This window comes from Bactrocera oleae, chromosome 5, assembly GCF_042242935.1.
Source record: "Bactrocera oleae isolate idBacOlea1 chromosome 5, idBacOlea1, whole genome shotgun sequence".
Taxonomy (NCBI): Eukaryota; Metazoa; Arthropoda; class Insecta; order Diptera; family Tephritidae; genus Bactrocera; species Bactrocera oleae.
The window spans coordinates 2,771,902-2,796,226 of NC_091539.1; the positions used below are offsets into that span (position 1 = coordinate 2,771,902).

A 24,325-nucleotide genomic window follows, 5' to 3' on the forward strand; every position below is an offset into this window, starting at 1 on the left:
AACACGCTTTCATCTCAGGTCTTGCTCTACGCGCTTCCGATGACAACGAAGACGCGCGCACACAAATGGAAACCGCCGCGCAGCTGCTGGAGTCCGTGCGGTATGATCAGCGTAGTCCTGAAGGTCGCACAAGTCTTTTCGATCTGCAGACGTCTTGCTATCACATTCTACAACAAATACTTGTCGCAACTCAACGCAGTGAAGACGCCTTGGTAGCCGCAGAACGCTGCAAAGCACGTACCAGCCCAGACACGAACAGTATATCTCGTAAAACAACCATTACTTGCAGCGAATCCATCTATGACATTGTTAATCGTACCAAGACCAACGTACTATACTTTAGTTTGGCAGGCGATGAGCTTTACGCCTGGTTTCTACAACCACAGAAGGGAATTGTGCGTTTCCACGTAGTACACATTAATGAGGAGACTCTTAAGATATCCACTGAGAAGCTTACAGAACACTCAAAAAATTCACAACGAAAAGGTAGTCTCCTGGAGCGCTATATTAATATGGTGCGTGATAATTTGGGCGTCAACTCAGATAGTGTGCTACTAGAAGGCGATGGTAGTGGCTGGCGATCGAGTTCCGAAAATCTACTTGATGATTTTGCCAACGAACGAAGTGGTTTCCTGCGCATGGTCAATCGTAACCACTTGATGAATTCGTCCAACTATTCCTTAAGCTCATTATTCAGTTTGGGCTCAGTGGGTGGTTCAGTTGCAAGTCTGCAAGGCTCTACACGCTCCATAGGTAGTCTACAGGGTTCAACACGTTCGCGTCGTGCACCCACTTTGCCCGCATGGCAGGGGCCCACTTGCTTACATACACTCTACAATCTACTCTTGGAACCATTCGACGACCTACTACCATCAGGTTGTTCAGTTTCCCGACAAGGGCGAAAAGAGCTCATTTTGGTGTTGGAAAATGAACTTTACCTAGTGCCATTCGCTATACTACGCAGCTCAAAGGAAGATGGCGAATACTTATCAGAACGCTGTTCAATAATTACCATACCCTCATTGCAATCACTGCGTTTGAAGAGTAAAATCTTACGCACACGTGAACTCACGGAAAATTTAAGCACCGCTTTAGTAGTCGGTGGGCCACGTATACCTTCCGTATTGTCCGAAACTTGGGGTTGGTCAGAGTCGCCTGCGTCGCTACAAGAAGCGGCTATGGTTGCTGATATGCTGCAAGCAAAGGCCATTGCGGGCTGCAATGCGACTAAAGAAGCTGTTATATCCGAGCTACCAACTGCAGAATGCGTACACTTTGCCGCTAATCTCAGCTGGAAACTGGGAGCGGTAGTATTAAGTCCCGGCGATGTTGTGGATTCGCAGACACAGAAACGTTATTATCAATCGACGGCTAATGGCGGCGCGCAGGAGGAGGAAACTAATGAACTTTCTGGTGGCAATATAGAGTTGCCACAACTCTCAGACTTTATACTGTCCGCTGCAGACGTGCTCACTATGAAACTCAACGCCAAGTTGGTTGTTTTGAGCTCTTATCACTCGATTGAACCCATTACAGGTGCAGGCGTTGCCAACTTGGCTGGTAGTTGGCTATGTGCTGGTGCTGGAGCTGTGCTCATATCTTTGTGGCCTGTGCCAGAGACAGCTGCCAAAATACTATTACGTGCGTTTTACTCTGCGCTCCTGCAAGGTGCACGTGCTGCTAGGTAAGTTCGGTGAAATGTGCGTATCAACAGGCATAACTCTCTTTTCTTTAATTTTTCACAGAGCGCTCGCCGAAGCCATGCAGACCGTTCAACACACTAAACATTTTGCGCATCCTGCCAATTGGGCTGGTTTCCTTCTAATTGGTGGCAATGTGCGACTTTCCAATAAAGTGGCCATGATGGGAAATGCATTGTGTGAACTAATGCGTACGCCTGATAAATGTCGCGATGCGCTACGTGTCTGCTTGCACCTGGTTGAAAAGAGCTTACAACGCATACATCGTGGTCAAAAGAATGCAATGTATACCACACAGAAGAGCATCGAGAATAAGGCAGGACCGGTGGGCGGTTGGAAGGATCTTCTGATGGCGGTCGGGTTTCGCTTCGAGCCTGCTGCTAATGGTATACCATCAAGTGTTTTCTTTCCGCAATCCGATCCGGAAGATCGTCTTTCACAATGTTCCGCCAGTCTACAAGCGTTATTGGCACTGACACCGCTCACTTTGCAAGCGTTGGCTAAGTTGGTCAATAGCGCCGATGTCGCAGATGATATTATTACACTGATAAGAAATGTTTTGGCACAATTTCCACCCAAAGGCGCCGCTGAAACGGAGGCTTGCATAGAGATACCTTTGAGTGTGCGATTATGGCGCGTAGCAGGTTGTCATGAGCTTTTGGCATCCATTGGTTTCGATCTCACAGAGGTGGGTCAGGACCAGGTAACGCTACGTACAGGCAAACAAGCGAACCGACGCAACTGTCAATTCGTATTACAAGCTTTGTTGGCGCTATTTGGTAAGTTCATTTGTAGTAAACGCGCAAAAATGCTTATGTTTTTTAACTTTCTGTAATTCTAGATACTCAAGAAGCACCGAAAAGCTTGGGTTTAGACTCATCCAGCAGCTGTGAATCGCTCGCTGATGAAACACATGCCGACTTACAAGTATCTGTATCCAATCCAGCACTTGCGTTAACATCAACACCTACAGCAAACACATCTCACCTTTCGGCAGATGCCACGAAACCCTTGGGACTTGGTTTGCCATTGCCACCACTTAATCGCACACGCGTGATCAGCAGCAGCGGCAGCGCATTTATATCGTATGTACGCCGTCGTGGTGAACCTGATGGTGGACGTACTGACACTGAATCCATACCAAGCGCGCCAGACAGTGCTGGTTCAGCACTATATCCCACGCAGGATTCTAGCTTGGCCAACACCACCGACAGCGAACTTTCAGATGGTTACATCTCGCAAGCGCATATTAACAAAACCACAGGGCCACGTTTAGGTTATTCCAGCTTACGTGCACCCGTACGCGTATCACGTCCTGGTGGTGGTGGTGAAAGTGATGCTGCATTTACTCCCAGCCCACCTGTGACTACACAAAATCCAGTGGAGCAAAATGTATCCATGGCGTTAGCACATCAAACTCGTATACGTAATCTTTATTCAAGCGCAGGTATGAATTATCTAGGTGATAGTGTCATTCCAGAAATGAGTGTTGTGCCAAGTGGAATTTCGCGACGTCCAGACAGCTCCAGCTCGGCTAGTTCCACTACCGACTGGGAAATATCGGGACATGCTACGGTCTTACGACGTAACAATCAACCGCCTCCGCATCCGGGACATATGCCACCACTGCCGCCACCTAGACAAAACCTACCGTTGGTCGACAGTTTACGACCTGTACCACCAATGGCGCCTGTCTACAATAACCTCGGACCTACTACATCGTTGGTCGGTCCCACCATGTTATCAGCTAACTTGGAGTCGACAAGCTCTGAATCAGAAATTGAGCGTGGACTTGAATTAGCTCAGACGCCGATGTCACACTTTCGTCTTAAACCTAAAATTAAATTGGGTAACGCACAGTCATCGGTGGCTGCACGTCTTAGCAAAGAGCATGCACTCTTCATGGATCGACTTAATATACGTACAGAAGCTCCTACTAATATCAATACAAATCACCAAGTTGCTTCTGGCACAGCCAGCGCGCTTGCTGGCAGTCGCAAGCCTTTAAGTCTGCCCGAGGAAGACGATAATGCGCTTATTGTTAACGCATCGAACCTATACTTCTCTCAAGCCGATACCGAGTTGCTAAACGAGGCAAAGAAGGATCTTAAATCAGCAAACACAAATGCTACAACGGCAATAAGCAATCAAAGTGCCGCATCTAAAGAGGCGAGCAAAGTGAATCAGAAGAGTATACAAGACTCAATAATGCGGCATATGAATCGTGAAACTCCCACCATATCGGAGGTATACCATGAACGCAATCTAGGTCTAGGCCTAGCACCACCTCTCTCCAAATTATTGCTAAGCAAGAACTACGACGACGAGCCCAGCGTGAGTAGCAGCAGCAGCAAACTCAGCAATACCTGCACCATTAAAAGTATTGTTGATGCTGTCAACGAGCTGGAGCTCAGCGGCACATCCTCCTCATCATCAGTGAGCACGGCTAATACGAAAACTATGAATATACCACCACACAACACAGCCAATAGTAACAGCAATCCGACTAATGTCAGCAGCAACTGTGGCGCTACTAATACAAGCAGCAGCAACAACAATGGAAATGTGCACAATAGCGTCGCAGCCACAAAAGAGACCTGCACCATTTGCGGTGAACCCGCAGACATCATTTGTCGTTGCAAAGCAGCCACAGTGCAAAAGAAAGGCACGCTCAAACCCTGGCTAAGCAATGTGCCCTCGAGTATAGTGAAAGCCAGTGAGCTGACCACCGCCGACATACTGGAACGACAGCATAAGATCAAAATGAATGTCGGTGCGATCAAAACAAAAGCCGAAGTCGTGACAAGTATGACCATGACAAATGTTAAACGCGCTAGCAGCCCCTTCAACGAGTTCTGCCGCCGCGATGAGGGTGATGGCAGATCCGTGGCGGACTCACAATGCAGCAGTACTTACAAAACAGCGGCTGCGGTTTTGGGTAATAATGGTAATGCAAATAGTAATGGAAATGGTGTTGTAGCGAGTAACAAGGACGGCGCAAAAAGCGCAACACAAACCGGAGGCAACGCTCTGCTGGGTAGAAAGATGTAAAGAAGTATGGACAATGAAGTCGAGTCTACTAAACCGAAATTGTATTTATTCACGACGAAGTTCTAACATACGAACAGTTTAATGATATTATTGAGACTAAAGTAATTTGTAAGTGTAAGAAATAATTTTACATATAAAGCAATAAGATATTAACAGGAATTGAGCTGAAAATAAAATAAGACAATATATAACGGCGCGGATTATTGTCATGCCGCAAGACAAGCAAACAAAGCTTATGCAAGCTTGTCAGCAATTTAAAGCTTAATTTTCAAATTGTTATAAACGAAATTTACTTTCCACAAAAATTAAGTAATTATGCATATCCATATTTAATAAACAATATTGAATTAACTTGGAATCATAACCTCCATGAGTGAAGGAATTTTAAAATAGACAAATAGGCAATAATTATCTAAAGAGTATTTCTAAACAAAAAAAAGATATTATTACAATTAATGTTTTTAATTTGTTAATAAAATAATAAAAACACTTTAAATGTTTATAAAAAAATAAGAAGCGTACTTTAATAGAATTTGTACAGTTGTAAGATTGGAATAAGTATTTCTTAAATTTAAGCTGTTTTTATGACTATCATACGTTAAACCGTCAACTTGCCGTATCTTTTGCATTATTTTTATGTAAGTATTATTTTGTCTGTATAGATTTTGAACTAAAAAAACTCAATTGTGTATTGGTTAAGTGCGATTTGCATTTATTTTAATAAATATTAAATAATTTAAAAAAATTAAACTGTATTTTTAATCAAATTTAAAAGTGATAACATGTCAAAACTGCGTAAAAAATAATAAAAAAATGAAAAGAACCATAAAAGCTTCGACAAATTAATTAATTATAAAATTAAATGAATTTAACTCAGTTGCGTTTCAAAGCAACAATTGGTTACCAAAACATAACACTAAATCAAACTTATCTGACAACCATTATATTAGCGAACAAATTCCAACCTCAAACGACTCCTGTACTGTCTAATCGCTCACGTAACGAATTAACCTAGACAGACATTGACTGTGAAGCCATATATCACAGATCTCGCGTAAAAGAAATGAATCAAATCTGCAAAGTTCACGCTGGCAAAATAACGCCAAGAAGAATCAGCTCGCGTGCAGGCTCGCACATGCTGTCTAGCCAAAGGCCAGTCTGCGTTGCCAAATTGTTATCACTCACTGATAGCTTCATAATTTTAACTCAATAGTGACTGAGATGACCCCAGAACTTTTGTATAATCAAGCATAAATCAATAATTTCTATGTATATTTAATTGTTATGAGATTTTAATTATTTGTCATTTTCTTGGCATGTGATAAGAAAATTATGAAATTATTTATGTAAAAAATAGATTGCGTTGCTGAAAACAATTTTTTTATTGGCTATAAATCATGTGGGAAGCAAAGATTATAGGTGGACACCGTCGCCCACCCTGGAACCACGTTTGCAATACTTCAGGGTGACGTTCCATTTTTCTCATTGAGAAATATTTATCTGCGCACCTGCGTTCAGGTCTCGCTTTTTGCTGCGTAGCAAAATTGCTGCGCATTTCTGGATGATCCCCCAGTATCCGTGACCGGATAGCAGCTATCTCGTGTTGAAATCGACTTCTCCAAATTTTCGTCTTGTCTATAAGTTTACATTTCTTATAAGTCTGGCCGTACAACTGCCGTGACTCTCATTCTCCCATCTTTGTTGCCATGCTGTTATAGCATCTTTCTTTATTTGTTCTAATGCGCTGTAGTTAAGGGCTTATACTGAAGTTAAGGGAGATTATATTGAATAAAAAATATATATTTCGTACCAAAAACAATATTTTTTCATTGCGTGCGCTGAAACACTTCAACCAACCTGTATACCTAATAAAAACGCACTTTTTACCAAACGTATTCAAGATGCTGCTGCAATCAAGCGATGTCAAACGATTAACTGTTACCTAGCGAAGGTGCAATAAGCAACGAGTTGACAGACAGTGTTGCCAATAAACATCATTTTCTGTAAGGTTTCCCTTCCGCTCACATTTGAAATCATAGTGGAAGTAGCGATAAATGACTTCTGTTCTTCCGTTTTACACGCGCACACATGTATGTAAGTACATGCACACAAGCAAGCGTAACAACAGCGGTTTGTTTACATTTGTGCTGTGGCGTAATAATTGTCATAAGTTGCAATTCGCTGCTTCCTATTTACATTTATTCGTTTTAGAGCGTTAAATACGTAAATAAAAAGTATGCTTTGTTGTTTTTGTTAAACTAAACATCTACATAAATGCTTGAAAGTATTGTGTGTTTGAAGGGTATGCAGTTAAAGCGCTCTTGCATTCAATTACGACACGTGTGTGTGATAACTTAAGTGTTCCTTCAATTGAATTGTGCAAAAAGGAAATTTAAGTGAAATTCTACAATTGGTCAGCTGTGCGATAAAAATAGCGTGCACAATATGTAGTAATCAAAATGGAAACAATTAATAATACAATATTGGAGAAAGAGTCACAAACACAGTGTCAGGGGCACGTCTGGGGTCAAGAGAAACTGGATTGTGGCGAAAATTACGGCGGCGCTTCGGAGATGAATGAACAAGTAAGAAAGTGACTTGTGGAAGGGTTGGGGAAGCGAATTTATTAAGCAAGATGTTAGGTGAAAGTATGCTGGTAGCTAATTGAGTTTAAGTTGTTTTGCCGTGACATTTTCGTTATATACTTATGTACTTCTACAGCTTTAGTATGGTGCATTTAGTACTTTAAAAGAAAGCTTGGTGCTATTGTAACACTTTCCCTTACCGTTATCACGTCAATGTAATTTATTGCCTTACAAATACATACATATATACGCCTATCACTAATTGCTCCTTATTTTTCAGTCTGTTACAACTTCGCAGCGATAAGTCAAGGTCAAACGCCGGATGCTTTGACATTATGTTGCAGTAATAATGCAACAACGTTAATAATAGAAATATATGTAAGCTGTGGAGGAGCAAAAATGAAATTCTGTAGCATAACAGTGGCGGCAATGCAACTTAGAAGCTGGTATGAGTAGACAGTACGCGCGTACAGTAAATAAAATTTCAATTTAAATCGTTTAAGAATTATTATACGCACATTGGCGTTTATTTCAGGACATTGACAGGCTGTATGTCTGTAAGGTACGTATATAGTTATGTATTCTCAACTTTAAACTACAGTAGTTTAGTGACAAACTTATCAAAACTTCCTGATTAGCGTAGATTATCATATCATTGGAAAATACTCGCAACTGTTTATAATATTTTTTATTTTTTATATATTGTTACTAGCACAAATAAAAATATTGATTAGCTTGCTAGCTTGTCGTTTGTAGTGTAAACAATACTAAGCATGTCAATAAGGTATCGCGTGCTGTAATACATATGTATGTATGTATGTACATACACACAAATATGTATGTAATTAGTATTTAAAGTAGTGTGAGTTATCTTAATGGAAAATTATTAACAAATTAATTGATATGGCTGCTGACATACTACAAACATATGCACATACATATGCATATATATACATATACATATGCGTGTGGAGGAGTATATTTTTAATATTTTTTATAGAGGCGCACTGCACCGCATTATCAAGTAATAGATTATAATATTTATTACTGATTAAATAATTTATTTTGACAATATCTTTGAGTACTAATGATTTTAATAACACTTTATTGTTTTATGAATTTAGTTGCTATATTTTTGTATTTTTGTTTACTTTTTTTGTGATTAAAAAAATCACAAAAAAATAAGTAGTAAATATGCACATATGTATGTGTACATGTTTGGTACATGTATGTCTAAAAATAGCGTAATTTTAACCAAAGCTCACATGGAGCATTTTATTTGATTAAATCACGTCAATAAAAAGTCAAACGTCACTCGAAAAGCGTAGCTGCGCCACAACGCTTGGCAAAAGATCGTTACAGTGATAATGAATTTGAAAAATAATATAGCTAAAACCGATACAAAATTACAAAATTTACCAAAAAAAAAACAATTTTTTTTTTAATTAAAAAATTAACCAAAAAAATTATAAATAAAAAATAAAAGAATCCCAAAATAAAAAAAAAATTATGAAACACAAATAACTAAAAAAAAATATATTAATTATTATTAACAAAAATACAAATAAAAAAATAAGAGAAACAAACTAATAATTAAAAATATAAACTTAAAAAATTATAAATAAATAAAAAACAAAAAAGAATGAATTAAAAAAAAATAAATAATTAAATTAAAAAACATAAATAAAATAGAAAAAAAATTGTAATAAAAAATACATATTATATGTAAAAAACTTAAAAAAAATAAAACTAAAAATTACAAAATAAAAAACCTTAAAAAAATAAAAATTAAAAATTAAAATATATATTATACTTAAAAAACTTAAAAAAAATAAAACCAAATATTACAAAATAAAAAACCTTAAAAAAATAAAAATAAAAAATTACACCAAAATATATTAAAAATTAATAAAAAATAAAAGAAACAAAAAATAAAAAAAACTACAATAAAAATATAATTAAATTAAAAAAATATTTCAACAATTAAAATATAAAAAAATTTAAATTTAAAAAAATAATGATAATTATTATTAACGAAAATATTATTAAAAAAAATAATAAAAAAAATATAAACTAAAAAAAAAATATTAAAAAAATTATTAATAAATAAATTATAAAACAAAATAATAAATAAAAAAATTTTAAAATAGAAATTAAAACTAAAATAAAAATAATAATAATTGTTATTAAAAACATAAATTTATATTAATATAAAAACTAACAAAAAATATAAATAAAAAAATAAAAGAAACTATAAATAAAAATCTTTTTTTTTATTTAAAAAAATATATAAAAAAATTTAAAAAATAATAAAAAATATTAAAAAATTAATAATAATAAAATATGTAAAATAAATATATAAAAAATAAAATAATTGTTATTATTAAAAAATATCAAAAATTAATTACAATATTTATTTAAAAAATAACAAATTAATAATAATTAAAAAGCGTAGAGAAATAATACAAAAAATGTTAATATATCAAACGTAGAACTAATAAAAACTAATAAGTATAATAACTATAAAGCTTAATGAAAATTTACTAGCACCTTATCAGATTTACATGTACAAATGTGCATATGCATTTGTGATCGAATGCATGGCATTAAGCATTAAACAACGGAACTTCAAAAAAATAAGTAATAAGTGTATTTAATGAAACAAAAGCGCAAATTGAATATCAAAAGCCGTCAGAACATAAAATTGAGATTAGAAATGCCGCGCTGACGAGTATGCAGTAGCACGCGTATTACGAGTAATTGCTTTATCTCATATTTTAATTTTTTTTTGCAATTTTTTTAAATATTTTTTTATTGTTGTTTTATTTGACCATTGCTCGCCTCCATGGGGCAGTACTGCCTGTGCGGTAATCGGTTTATTGCCGCCTGCCAACCGATCGTGCGGCCGATCGGCATTTGCTAAACTACTTCGTCATACCTTCGCGCACCTATAAAAATTGCGCCGCGTTGCGCTCAGCAACTCAAAAGTGACTTAGAACTTGGAAAGTACGGATCGTAAGCGATTGTACGTGAAAATAAAGAATATTAATAATTAAAATAATAAAAACTGAAAGGACTTCTCTTAAGTGAAAAAAAAATTGATAATATAAAATTTTTTTGTGATACGTAATAAGTGATTATCCTTAAAAATGCGTCTGTTGTTGGATAAGGTAAAGACAAAAAGAGATTTGTGCAATTATTTAAAAAAAAAAATGGAAACCATTTTTAGAAACTGAAATAAATTTAGGAAAAAATGTTGTCCATTAATCCATGCAAAATTAATTAAGGATATTTTCTACAAAAAACTTTTGAAACTTTTTTTACATAAAAATATATAAGCGGTTCTAAAGCCGATATTTAAAAATATTTTTTTAGTGAAATTTTTTTTTATTTGTTGTCAAAATATGTGTTCATTCCCTTTCTAAAAGAAATTTTTTTATTTCAAAAATTGGCTCCACCTTAAATTTTTCTTGTAGCAAATTGAACTCATCGATCCTTCGGAGCTCTTGCGCCCCGAACCTGCTTTTGCTGACAAATGTCTATCGAAGTTCCGTGATTACAGCATTAATGAAGAAGATCCTTTGAAGGAGCGTGTACGCAGAACCTATCGTGAAATGCATCTCAATCAAACAGTGGACTTTGTTAAAGGTAGGCGGGCAGCAAAAAATAATATAACACGAAAAATAATATAATAAAAAAAAAATAATAATATAACAAAAATATTTAATAAAAATTTTTTTTTTAAATAAAACATGAAAAAAATTAAATTAAAAATCAAATAATAAAAACCTAAAATTAAAAAAAAATTAATAAGATTAGAAAAAATTAATAAAACTAAAAAAAAAATTAATAAAATAAAAAAAAAAAATTTTTTTAATTATATTAGAAAAATTAATATTAAAAAAAAATTAATTTTTTTTTTTAATTTTAATCTTTTTTTTAAATTATTATTTTAAATAATATGTCAAAATATATGAAATTAATGCTTAAATTTTAATTAAGAAGTAAAATTTGTTTATCATTACTTTGAGTTGATTAAAATTTTTTAAAAATAAATTTATTGTTTTTTTCAATAATTTTTTTGAATAAAATATCAATCACCATAAATTGATTTTTTTTTTTAATTTTAATCTTTTTTTAAATAATTATTTTAAATAAAATGTCAAAATATATGAAATTAATGATTAAATTTTAATTAAAAAGCAAAATTTGTTTAGCATTACTTTGAGTTTCCACATTTGCACTTATTCAAACACCACACACTCACGCTCCCACTATTTCTCTCTCACGCTCTTACTCTGCAGGTCGCCATGAGCGCTGGCTGAAATTCAACACCTTCCAGGCGACTGTGCGCGAAGCACTTGAGAAGCTCAACGATCTGGTTGACGAATCTGACCCCGATATTGATTTGCCAAACATTGTACACGCCTTCCAGGCAGCCGAACGCGCACGCGAGGAATATCCCGAGCACGACTGGCTACATCTGACCGCGCTCATACACGATCTCGGCAAAGTAATGGCCTTCTACGATGAGCCACAATGGGCTGTTGTGGGTGACACTTTTCCGGTGGGCTGTGAATGGGGTGAACATATTGTCTACCGCACCGATAGCTTTGAAGGTAATGTCGACGGCGAGAATCCCAAATACAACACTAAATATGGCATTTATGCGCCAAATTGTGGTGTTGACAATTTGTTGTTGTCCTGGGGACACGACGAATACATGTTTCGTGTGTTGAAGCATAACAAAACTAAATTGCCACATGTGGCATGCAACATTATACGCTTCCACTCGTTCTATCCATGGCATAATGGTGGCGACTACAAACATTTGGAGGCACCAGGCGATGAGGAGACCAAGAAATGGGTGCTGATCTTCAAGTGAGTAGCCGAGAGAACTACAAGAGTTCTATATAAAATATTATAGTTGAAATAATTGTGTTAACATTACCACTCTCTTCATATCTGCGCTCTTTTGCTTACTACAGCCGCTACGACTTGTACACCAAGAGCGGGAAGTTGCCCGACATTGACGCTTTGTGGCCTTACTACCAATCGTTGATTGACAAATACTTGCCTGGTGTCTTGGAGTTCTAAGTCAATGGCGTCGGCAGCGACTTGAGCTTCTCCAATGCAAGTGGAGCAAACCTCCAATGACAACATAATTATACCTATACCTCGAGTTGATCTGGAGGCCTAACTACAATAATCACATATTGTACATACATGCATATACCATCCTACTTAATTAGACTACTTTACAATTTTGAACTTAATTAGTTTATATGCCAAATACCAAAACTGTTAATGGACTTATACATTTTTTTATACAAGGGAACGGTTTTATCACAAACAAGAATATAATAAATATATTTAATTATTACATCAAATTCTTGGCGTTTTTAGTTTTGGTTTAAATAATATAGAAAATAAATTTAAAAAAATTTAAACAAAAAATTAAAAAAAAAATATTTTAAAAATTACAACAAAAAAAATTTAAAAAAAAATTTAAAATTACAAAACAAATTAAAAAAAAATATAAAAAGAAATTTGAAAAAAAATGTTTAAATAAATACAATAAAAAAAGTAAAAAACAAAATAAAAACCCAAAAAATTTAAAAAACATATGTAATAAATAAATAAAACGAAAAAGTATTTAAAAAGGAAATATATTTAAAAATAAAAAAATTAATTAAAAATATAAAAAAATTATATTAAAAAAAAACTTAAAACTAAATTTAAAAAATTAATCCAAAAAATATTAAAAACAAATTAAAATTAAAAAAAGTTAAATTAAATTTTTTTTAAACATTTAGAACAAAAATTAAAATAATATTATATTAGAATAAAAATTAAAAAAAAAAAATTTATTTAAAAAAGTTTTTAATTAAAAAATAGAAATAAAAAAAATTAAAAAAAAGTATAGTAAAAGAAAAAAAATAAATTAATTAAAAATAAATAAATAAATAAAGCTTAAAAAACCAAACAAAAGTTAAAAAACCCAAAAAATATTTAAACTAAATTAAAATTAAAAAAGATTTAATTTGAAATTTTTAAAAATTTAAAAAATAAATAAACAAAACAAAAAAGTATTAAAAAAATTTAAATAAATAAAAAAATCAGTTAAAAAACGAAAAAAAAATAAATAAATAAATAATTAAAAACCTAATTTAAAAAATAAATCCAAAATTTCAATCTCCTGAATATCAGTTATATATAAATATATTAATTTGCATGTTTTGTATTGTATTCGGTAACTTTTAAAATTTTTATTTTATTTTTTTAAATTTATTTTTTTTTATTTCTTTTTTTAATATTTTTTTAAATTTCTTTTTTTAATATTTTTTTAAATTTATTTTTTTCATATTTTTTTAAATTTCTTTTTTTCATATTTTTTACATTTTAATTTTTTTACCTTTTTAATTGTTGTAGATATTTTATTTCTAATTTTGAAAAGTGTTAATATAAAAAAAAATTCGTATATATTTTACCAAATTTACTCATATATTTTAATCTTCATTTCCATATAATAATAAATTTATGCACATATAATTATGCATACTGTATTTCAATTTCACCACAAATTCATAAGCCAGAATCACGTTTTATATATCGTGAATAAAATATATTATATTATCGCAAAGAAAAAACAATATTAATAATATTTAAATATTTCTGCAAATAAACGCCGACAAAAAAAATTACTTCCTCATCGCCTTGACAAATTCTTGAGAACCTGCCCATTATGCAGTGACGATAAGAACACACAAGTGCATGTATATACATAATACGCTTTATTTCCAAATACAAATTGTAGCATTAACAAACAATTACACTAACAACGATATGCAACACGTGTCACATTCGGCTTACATAGCTAATATGAAAGAGAAATTCAAAATAAAATGCATTTGTGATAGGCTTGAGTCGCATGCCGCGCCGCGTACACATATCGTTGGCCGCGTCACAGCGTAAGGCAGCGCAGCGCGCACCCCTTGTTCGCTGCCTTATCGCTTAGCGGCGCGACAAAATCCCCCATAACGCGGCTGTTATCACTGCTGATGCTGCTCGCTTGCCTAATCTTATGTGGCGTCGGTGTTTGGCGATTGGCGGTGCGTTAGCGTTCATGCTTCTTCTTCCTACTGTCTTTGCGCGTGGATGTGTCGTAATGCCGGTGTGTGGGCGTTTTGGAGCGGTCAGGTTCACGTTCGCGCTGCTTGCCATCACGTTGTGCGCGGCGTTCGCGGTGTTCACGTTCGCGCTCACGTTCCCACTCACAATCGCGTTTCCTACGCGCCTCCACCGAAGCGCTGCGTTGACTACGACTTTGTCTTTTGCTAGATTGGCGTTCACGCTCATATGCATCGTCGCGCTCTTGCGCGCGTTGGCTCTTGTGCTGGCGTTCATGTCGTCGGGCGCGCTCCTTATAGTCTTTGTACTCGTCAGCCATATTTCTGCTGTCGCGGGTGTGAGCGCGTTTCTTCGATTTCTTTTTGCGGCTCGCAGATTTTCGTGATTTGGATGACTTTCGACTTTTGGATTTTTTCGCCGTCTTCGCGCTGGACTTGTGCCTGCGTTGCGACCGTGAGCGCTCAGTGTTAGCAGCTGCATACGCGCAGTCATCGCTCAAATAAGTGTTCGCTGAAGCGGATGCGGTTGACGTAGACGACGTACTCGACGTGAAGTCAGTGGAGCTGTCGCTGTCATCTTCGTCGCGCTCCGTCGATGGACTGTACGAGCGACTGCGGCGCCGCTGCTTCCTTGCATGCTTTGCGCTGCTTGCTGGCGGCTCGTCCGGTGAGCTATCACGTGCGCGCGAGCGCAGTTGCCGTTTACGTTCTGAGCGTTGCTTAGGTAACGCGAGGCGTGAGATGGGCTTGATTTCCCCCACCAGCTGTACATCGTCATCATCGGATACAGTCACTGTGGCGGTAGGTTTAGATTTGTTGGCTTCTTTGGCACTTTTGGTTGCATTGCTTGGCGCAGTTTTGGTCATGGCACCGGCAATATGTGTTGTGGGTATCTCAATCAAATGCAATTTCGCCTCCTCATCGGATTTGCCATCGTCCTCGGGACCATACGAAGTTATCGGTATGGAATGTACAGATTCCTCAGAGTCAGTGCCATTTTCTTCGGCATTCGCGTTGGCATTGTCCGCTTCGCTTGGCGAACTCTTGGCAGAGTCGGCAGTAGAGGGCGCACCTATGTATATTGGGCGATTGAGAATTATTGAAATAGTGTCAGCATGAAGGGAATTTCGAAAGGTGTCTAGGAACTGTGCCTCAACTACTGAATTTTAAATCGTTAATTACATATTTGTGTTACTACTAAAGGTAGAAATGAGGCAAAGCGGTAAATCGTAGCGCCGCAAGATGGCGCTAAATCGAATGGAAAACGTTTAATCAAAAGAAAACCGCAAAAACCAAGGTTAACGCCTAAACTTAAGGGCAATCCACATTCGCACACATTTCCAGCTACGAACTACTTTCGCTCAAATAGGTAGTTTAGAACCCCAACGTTTAAATTTCCCACAAAAGGTACGATCCAATCTTTTCGAATGCCAACTTTTTCTAAGTTTATTTTTACTACGCTTCTTTAGTCTTATTATCTTCTTGGTTCTAACACACGAAGACTTCTAATGAGTACAAAAAACACAATTAAACCAAGCGGCTTCACAAAAGACATACAAAACTTCTAACTGTTCAATTCTTTGCTAGCTAGAAAGCTTTAATGAGCCGAAGCTATACAAACACACACATTTGAAGAGCGCACTTGTAAGTACTATCATTAGCAGGCAGTGGGTAGGCCAGTATAATGTGCCACATGTAGGCAGGAGGAGAGGGCTCGCTGCTGATAACAGTGAAATATATTTTTGAAATATGCAAATAATGCAAATATAATGCGCATATAAATTATTTTGCAAAAACGGTATTATGTGTTTTGCGATTGATAAGAAAGTTGCAAGCTCATGAGATTTTGATCGCCATATTTTTTGGATCACACCAGATTTATTAGCTTCTTCAGAACTATATTGCTTCTACATTTTTTTACGTATTTTTTCACATAAGCAATGTAGCGGCACAAAACCGCTATTTTGCAGATGTTCGGACATAAACTAACCAGAGACTGCAAGGTAAGACTGTGACTTTAAGTTCACACGACAGCGGGGTCTAATAACGAGTTAGGTTAGGTTAAGAGGTCGATCTTAAGAAGGATCACACTTGGACAGCTTAAACGCCGATCCGTTGTGCTACCTAAAAACTGCTATAAGCCGTATCAAAAAACCCTGACATGTCAATAAAGCGCTTTGTGCCTATAAAAAAACTTGTTGAGACGACCAATATCGGTTTGGGTTAAGTTCTGGTACGCCGAAAGCGTGATTGCCGAGATGTTTTAGTCTCAACCTAGCAAAAGCCGGACAGTGGATATGAAAGTGCCGAGATGTTTCTACTTCTCCCTCCTCCCTACAACTTTGACAACTAGCATCGGCTAGTATTCTAAGCCGTACCGCATGAGTACCCATTGGACAGTGTCCAGTGAGAACTTCTGTCATAGTGGGAGGATGAACTTTGCTCAAGGCGAAAAGTTTCCCCTACCTCTTGCGATCCACAGTTGACCAGCGTCTGCTGAGTGCACGCAAGGTCTATTGGTCCAGAGCTAGAACGTCAATGGAGATCCAACTTGATCCCGTTCCGATGTGACCGGGCTAGGGTGCTGTTTCGATGGGGTCGGAGCATAGGGAAAAGTGTGTTAGAAGGGTCGATTTCATATGGCATGCAAAAAGGTGTTTAGGGTCGTTGTAAACAGCACATAGATGTGGTATGTCGGGTTCGATTTTGGTTGAGTAGGAGTTTAAACTGCTAGATAAACCAGTTGGTAGCAACGCTTTACCTTTAATTTGATTTAGAAAAGCCATTGCTTTGCGTTTTCGCTCCAACTGCAATTGCTTTTCCTTGGATATGGGGCCGCCTAGTTTTTCACGCGCAATTTTCGCCAATTTGTCCTTCACCTTCTCCTCAGCTGTGTGCAAATAAAAAGTTATAGAAATTAATTAATAAGTTTCTGCAGTTTTCAAAACGCCATTGCGCACCTTTTTTCAACTCTTTCTGTCGATGTTGTTGCTGTTGCTCAAATAAGGCATTGCGCTCCATTTCCGCTTTGGAGTTCTTCAATTGCACCTTCGTCGAATTGCTGCTGGTAATGCCACTATTATAATCGGCATCATAGCGGCTGCCGCTGGGCTGATGCTGGCTGGACGGCGCGCGCATGCTTAGCAGCGCTGGACTCGCTAGCACGGTGTTTTGTGCGCTACGGCTGCCGACGCTGGCGGCGATTTGCGCATTTCTGGCCATCAGCTGGCTCTCGACCAACTGTATGGCTTTCTGCACATGCTCAGGCACCGTACGCGCCTGCACTGAGTTGGCCGGCTTGACTGCGCACTCCTCATCATCATCGCTGGGTTCGCGCGGCAAGGCAGGTTGTAGTATAGCTGCTGCGGACTCTTCCTTGGGTTTGATCGAAAAGCAAACGGGCGCTAAACGGATGATATGGTTGTTGTTAGTGAAATATATAGTGAGAGCAATGAATGTGAAAACTTACATAACGCTTTTTCGGCCGTCTGCAGTCCCTTTTTGCTCATTAGCGCTGCCGCCACCGCTGCGGCTTTGCGCTGCTTCTGCTCCTTCGATGCTGCATCTGGATCGCCGGTCACTTTGTACAAGTAATAGGGATAATACTCGTTATCGTAAAGCAGGAATGTGAAACGATCGACGCTTTTAGCGCGCAGCGTCTCTTCAAACTGGCGGCCATTCTTCACCACATACGTAGCGGTTTTATCAATGATATTTTTTAGAGTTTCTGTTGGTACTGGTATAGTGAGCACTGGTTCGGGTTTTGGCTCGGGCGTCGATTTCGACTGCTCCTCCTCCGCTTCCGATTCCGTATCGGAGGCGTAGTCTTGCGCCAACGCTAAAGCGCTGGTATTCTTTAATATCTCCACCTCTGTTTTCACATTGCCGCCATTCGTTTGCGAATTCGAATTCGAATTCGAATTGGTGCCCTCATCAGGCTCTGCCGAAACGTACGTGCTGCCATTGTATTGCAATAGCACGGGCGTGAAATTTCCGGCAGTGGGTGTGGTGGGCGTGGGTGAGTTCGAGGTGGGCATATTGGCCAACTCGCCGTCGAGTACAGCGGGCAGCGGCACGCCTTTAATTTTGCTTATCAATTGCGTGTATGCACAATTAGCCGACGGCTTATACTTAATGGTGGGCACTGCAATGACTGGTTTGGCAGGCATGCTAGCGGCAACGCTTGCGCTAGTTGTCGGCGGCTCTAGCGGCTCCTTTGCTGTTGCAGTCTCTGCGGGATAGGTGCCGTTCTTTATGGCGTTCAATATATATTTGTAGTATGGATTGAGCACGCCGTTTATGGCAAGAAAGTCGAATTGTATGTTGTTCGACTGTTTGGCCTTCAAGAGTATCTCCATTTGCATGCCTTGCGAGGCTATAAATCGTGCGGTCTTCTCAATGATCGCATGCTGCTTCATTGTTTCGGGCTATGGAAAAGTTAATGTTAATTATTTGGTTTGAGTAATGCACGCTTAAGCGCTACAGCAAACTCACCAATTGTATGCTAGCCGGCACTTCGAAGTTCTTTGGCAGACTAAAAGCCTGCTCCGACTCTTCGCCGCACGGCGAATTGCTGTGCTCCTCGCGATTGGGTCCGTGTGGCACAACACCGGCGCCGCCATCATTGCCATATTGAAAGTCCACTTGCGCATAGCTACCGCCCTCGACATCCTGTTTGAGGCGTTTCAAATCCTCCTCTACAAGTTTTCATGCGGAAAATTTTTTTGTTTGGGAGGGGTGCGTACGTGGTGTTGTGGTTGTGCGCAAGTAACGTTTTCGTCGATGGTCAACCAAATAAAAACAAAAATGGCAGAGAAAGAGAAACCAAAATGAGTCTTCATTGGCAGTGACTAGAAGGCAGCTACGCCTACGCAAATTTGCAAAATCGCAATTTGAGTGCACAAAATTATGCGCTGTGGCATAAATGATTTACTTGAATTTTTCTTTATTTTCTTTTCTTTTTCTTTTTTTTTTTTTGTTATGTATTTGTTAGGGGGTTTTGTTTGATTTTTTTTCTTTCTTTTTTTGTGGTTTGTAGAAAGGATGCTTTTCGTTTTGCAATTGCATTCTCAAAATAAAACAAAACACGTTACACAAGCATATTTTCCGTACTTTGTTTTGTTATAAATTAAAAAATAAAACAATTTCAAACAAATTGTAACAGCCTTTACATTTTAGAGTGAGCTTAGTATGAGTGATGTATTGTTGGCGGCAATGCGCCTAACGGCATGCGACGCTGCTGCTGCTGTGGCTCACATCTGCAATGGAACATTAGTGTGTTGTGAAAAAATGCATATATTTACCTGCATCATGCGCATGCGTTTTTTTGCACGCTACCAACCATGGCTGGCGACACTGACTGCGGACTGGCAAGGCACACGGCTTCCATATTTGCAGCAAACGGCGTACACGTTTTTTCTTTACAAACTACTTACGTGTTAAATATTTGCACTTTTCGTTTTTTCATTTCGTTTTTTCGCATTTACACTATTTCTTAAGCTTAATTAGCTAACAACTAATTAGTCATATCAATGTACAATTGCTTATTGGTCGATCAGCTTGAATTATTGCATTGTTCTTGTTATATAATATATGCATATAGTAACGTAATGACCGTTATTAAATCTTTACACATATGTATTTACAATAAAAATGTTTAAATATAAAATTGTTATTGTGGTAAATATATATATAACGCTTTGCTTAGTAGCTTAGCAGCTTGACGAGCCTTTCGACCGGTCCGTCATGCCTAGTAACAGCACTGTTGCTTACCTTGTTGCAGTATATGATCCTCTTCGTTGTTGTACAAGTATAAATAACGCTCTTCCTCGCACAATTGCTCGGCGCGTTGCTCATCGGCGCTTAGGTAATCGAGACGATTGCCGTAGCCGCCCGGCGGCGGTTCATGTTGCGCCAATTCGGACAAAGCACCACGTACGTCATATCTGTGCGTCATGTCCCCCAACATGAGAGATTGCACATCGGCAGTGATTATTGCGAATTGGGCGTGGCACATATATATTATATATACATATATGTTTTTTTCATTTGGCCAGTTGGTATATGTGGTTGTATGTTTTTTTGTGCGCGCAAGGAAGTAGCGTTCGGCGAATGAAAAAGAAAGATAAATGTAAATTAAAAACAAAAGCCAAAACAAAAGTTTTAAACTAAAAGGTTGTTTGCAGGTTAGGAAAAAAATATATATAAAACTTTCCTTTAAAATATGCAAAAAAATAAACAGAAGAAAATCTTATAGTTATATGTTTACAATTTGCAATAAGCAATATAACTATAATATTTTCTTTTGCTACGTTAATGCAGATTTTTTACAATTATATGATTTTTTTTTAATAATTTTCAAATTGGTACAAATGTTGTATACATACCGTTCCTGTTGCTAAAAAATGATATTTGCGATTAAGTGATTATTAGAAAATAAATTTGTTTACAATGCTACATGATGATGCGAAATTATGATGATATAACGCCTCCCAAGTGGGCATACATGGTACATGCCAAGTTGGCGTGTTTAATTAGCAACACAAATCAATTGCAATATTTATTGCTGTTCAATGAATTCTGGCGCTTTCCGTTGCTGTCGGGTAGCAACTATTTTAGTAGACATGTATGTTTGTTTAATTTAGAAAATATATATACTGTCTGCGGTATTCGCTAACATTACTCGATTTACACATATGAATAATAAATCCAATTTAAATGCACAGAATGAAAGTACTCAACTAAATGCTTAAGTTTTAGAAATACAAGTTTTTAAATTATCAAACAACTAATAGATATGCACCATTATAGATTTTGCGCAAAGATTTATTAGTGATTTTTTGTAAATCACTAGTAATTTTAGATATACTGTTAATAATGAGAAAATTGCGTTAATTTCGAACAATATTTCTGCCACTTCAGTTCGTAAGTGATTTTCAATAAAAAAAATTACCAGAAAAACGCGCACAATTACGATTTCTATAACAAATCCTTAATTTTTATGGGGGTTTTAAAGCTAAATTTTCGAAACACTTTTTAGCAGTAAACAGCGTAGGAGCGCACAGGCAAAAAATCATTAGCTACTAAAATCAACAAATATACAAACACAAAAAATTACAAATGTACATAGTTTAACTTGTATAATAAACTCACAAAACGCTTGACGACATGCTAAAATAAAAAAGGGTTTGTTAAGTTGTTTTTTTTTTTTGTAATTAAAAGCAATAACATTATACAATTCGCGCCGTCTTCTGGCTGTTGTGCTTAAGGACGCGCGTATATGTGATGTAGTTCTCTTGTAGGTTATATTACTATGTAATACATACGGTACTAATGCACGAAAAATCATAATCGTAGATATTACAGTTTATAGTCCAAAAAAAATATAAATATATGTTGTAAATAGTTACAAAAAAGTTACAATAACCTATTTTAAGTAGCAACAATTATTAACCTGTCGATCTTAAGTGTTGTGTCACCCATCCATGGTATCATATGCTTGCCCTGATCGATTTCGCGCGCCTTATCATCGTCACGAAACAATTTACAGGCATATCCAAATACCAGCAAGTCTACTTGACGTGCCTCGCCAGCATTGAGGCCACCGCTGCTTGAGGTTGATGCATAACTGTTGTAGGTGCCATTGTTCGAAGAGTTATTGCTGCTGCCACCTTTGCGTAGTATGCCACCAACGCTACCACCAGCATACTCGCGCACGGGCGGGCGCGTTATATTGAAATATGACATGTTATTCACATAAAAAACTTGCTTTAATCGCAACACAAACGTCGTTTAGATATTTTTAAGATGTTTTACAATATTTTTTTGTTAAATTTGTAAAATTTTTAACTTTGCACAATTTTTCCAAACCAGCATACGTCAAGTGTGCAAAGATAAGCTATTACAGAGTTGTATAGGAAATGTCATAATTGTCGACGAAGAGTTGTCAACTTTTCAGTTTGTTCGCAAGCGAAAACTACGCACGAATGAGTGTTCGTTCATGTGTTTTTGAAAAGAATTGTAATTGTGAATGGTATTGTTGCAATAAACTATTCATTTGACGTTCGCCGTTGTAAACAAATGCAAAACTTCTGATAATAATGCAAAAAGTGTTTATTCTTTTAAAAACAAATATATAACATACACAAATACTTCGTTTGGCATCAGAAAGTGTGGAATATTTGAATTGTCTTAAAAAATGGACGTAGTTGAAAATGAGGATCCATTTGCTATTGCGCAAAACAAAAAAACAGACCCGATAGACAATGAAGATCCATTTTCTTTGGCACACATGCCCACAGACTCTTTTGAAGTTACCATAGAAGATATCAATCGCTTGGATGAAGATGATTCGCTGGACGAAATTGATGGAGTTGAAGATGACTTGACCATATTGGAAATCGCCATGGCGAAAGCAATTGAAAATGTAAATCCAGCTATCTTCATGCATCTACTATGTCCACGTTGTGGCGAAACATTTCATTCATCTGCACATTGGCAACAACACTTGCATAATGTGCACTATTTTAACAATTTAAAAATGTTACCCGGCACTGTAAACGAAGGTGGTACAAATTTTTATATAAAGTTTCTTTTACACATTTATTTATCATTTTATTATTATATTTTTAGACGAGAAAACTTATCGTTGCCGAAAGTGTCCGACCGAGTTTAATTATATTGAATATCGTAAAATTCTACATCACAGCCTTTCTCATATGTCTTTTAATGCATACTACAAATGCAGCTTGTGTGATCATTTGGAGTGTACGTGCACGGAAATGATAAAACATATCAAAAGACATATGGAAGTACATATGCTGAAAGCAAAAATTAATGGCAAACTTGTAAGAAGCAAACGTTTTTCACTAAGTGAAGGCATTGATTATGAAAAATTTCTGGTTTATATGTGTCCGCAATGCCAGATAAATTTTAGAAAACATGAAACTTGGTTGCAACATATTAACGACAAGCATGCGCTCTTTGCGGAAGAAAAACTCAAATTTAAAGCTATAGAAATGGACGAGTTAGTCGAAAAGAGCACGCATCTAATTACCACATGCGAAACATGTGGCATCATGTTAACAGCCGACAACTTGGAACAATGCCAGCGCAAACATTATCTAACGCACCTACGAAATAGATCTTTTCGTTGTGCAATATGCAATTTGCACTTCAATTACAACAATGAGATTAAGATGCATATGTTATTAATGCACTGCAAAAATGCAACGACTTACGACGAAGCCATATTGCCCGGTAATTTGCGTCCCAGAAACGCAAAATTTGACATGAATATTAAGTTCCTGCCCGATAAAACGGCAAAATACCTGCAGCACATAGAATTCAGTTGTCCCATTTGTGGCGTTAAGTTTGAACATCCTGATAATTGGTGTTCACACATTAATGAGAATCATGATTTCTTCAAAGCGCCTTATATGGCATTGATTATAACCAATTTCGGTGCGGCAGCCAACGCAACCAGGGCCTGCAAGAAAAGACGCCTACAACCCTATTGTGTTATTTGTGATCGAGTGTTAGATGGCTGCAAAAGCTATCTACATTTGTGGGTTGAACAATTACGCCATGCTCCGTTTAGACCATACAAGTGCAGCATTTGCATGGAACAATTTTACTCAATACGCACATTGATGAAACATTTTCGAATATTGCATACCAATTTAGATGGTAGTGTTAACACAGCAGCAAAGCAGCGTAGAATTCACAATAAGGAAACATAATTAAGTGAAAAATAAAATGTAATTTATTTGAACAGCTAATAACAAATATTCAATTCAGCGATAAATGTTTTGTTTACATTCGATAAGAGCTCTATTAAACAAATTAACATAGGACTGTT

General features: G+C 36.7%; 4 protein-coding genes across 4 annotated transcripts in view; 3 read left to right on the forward strand and 1 right to left on the reverse strand.

The window, feature by feature from the left end:
• The window catches only part of LOC106618739 (tetratricopeptide repeat protein 28), a 46,251-nt gene extending 40,797 nt beyond the window's left edge, over window positions 1-5,454 (forward strand). The window contains exons 5-7 of the mRNA XM_014236603.3: window positions 19-1,684; window positions 1,746-2,479; window positions 2,542-5,454. Coding sequence (XP_014092078.2) covers window positions 19-1,684; window positions 1,746-2,479; window positions 2,542-4,751 — 4,610 coding nt within the window. The 3' untranslated portion in view covers window positions 4,752-5,454. The remainder of the gene's footprint in view (window positions 1-18; window positions 1,685-1,745; window positions 2,480-2,541) is intronic.
• Window positions 5,455-10,308: 4,854 nt separating this feature from the next.
• Window positions 10,309-12,726, forward strand: Miox (Myo-inositol oxygenase). Its single transcript, XM_014236390.3, has 4 exons — window positions 10,309-10,506; window positions 10,813-10,984; window positions 11,641-12,217; window positions 12,325-12,726. Exons 1-4 carry the CDS (start codon window positions 10,486-10,488, stop codon window positions 12,431-12,433), a joined length of 879 nt encoding a protein of 292 aa, XP_014091865.2. The 5' UTR covers window positions 10,309-10,485; the 3' UTR covers window positions 12,434-12,726.
• Window positions 12,727-14,113: 1,387 nt separating this feature from the next.
• On the reverse strand, window positions 14,114-22,370 carry su(w[a]) (suppressor of white-apricot). Its single transcript, XM_014237674.3, has 7 exons — window positions 21,920-22,370; window positions 20,239-20,411; window positions 18,961-19,163; window positions 17,936-18,893; window positions 17,427-17,870; window positions 17,228-17,356; window positions 14,114-15,538 (listed from the first exon to the last, which is right to left on the reverse strand). The coding sequence occupies exons 1-7, from the start codon at window positions 22,210-22,212 to the stop codon at window positions 14,454-14,456; spliced, it is 3,285 nt and encodes a 1,094-aa protein (XP_014093149.3). The 5' UTR covers window positions 22,213-22,370; the 3' UTR covers window positions 14,114-14,453.
• Window positions 22,371-22,512: 142 nt separating this feature from the next.
• LOC138857383 (zinc finger and BTB domain-containing protein 41-like) lies at window positions 22,513-24,271 on the forward strand. Its single transcript, XM_070109857.1, has 2 exons — window positions 22,513-23,030; window positions 23,098-24,271. Exons 1-2 carry the CDS (start codon window positions 22,664-22,666, stop codon window positions 24,204-24,206), a joined length of 1,476 nt encoding a protein of 491 aa, XP_069965958.1. The 5' UTR covers window positions 22,513-22,663; the 3' UTR covers window positions 24,207-24,271.
• Window positions 24,272-24,325: the final 54 nt, after the last annotated feature.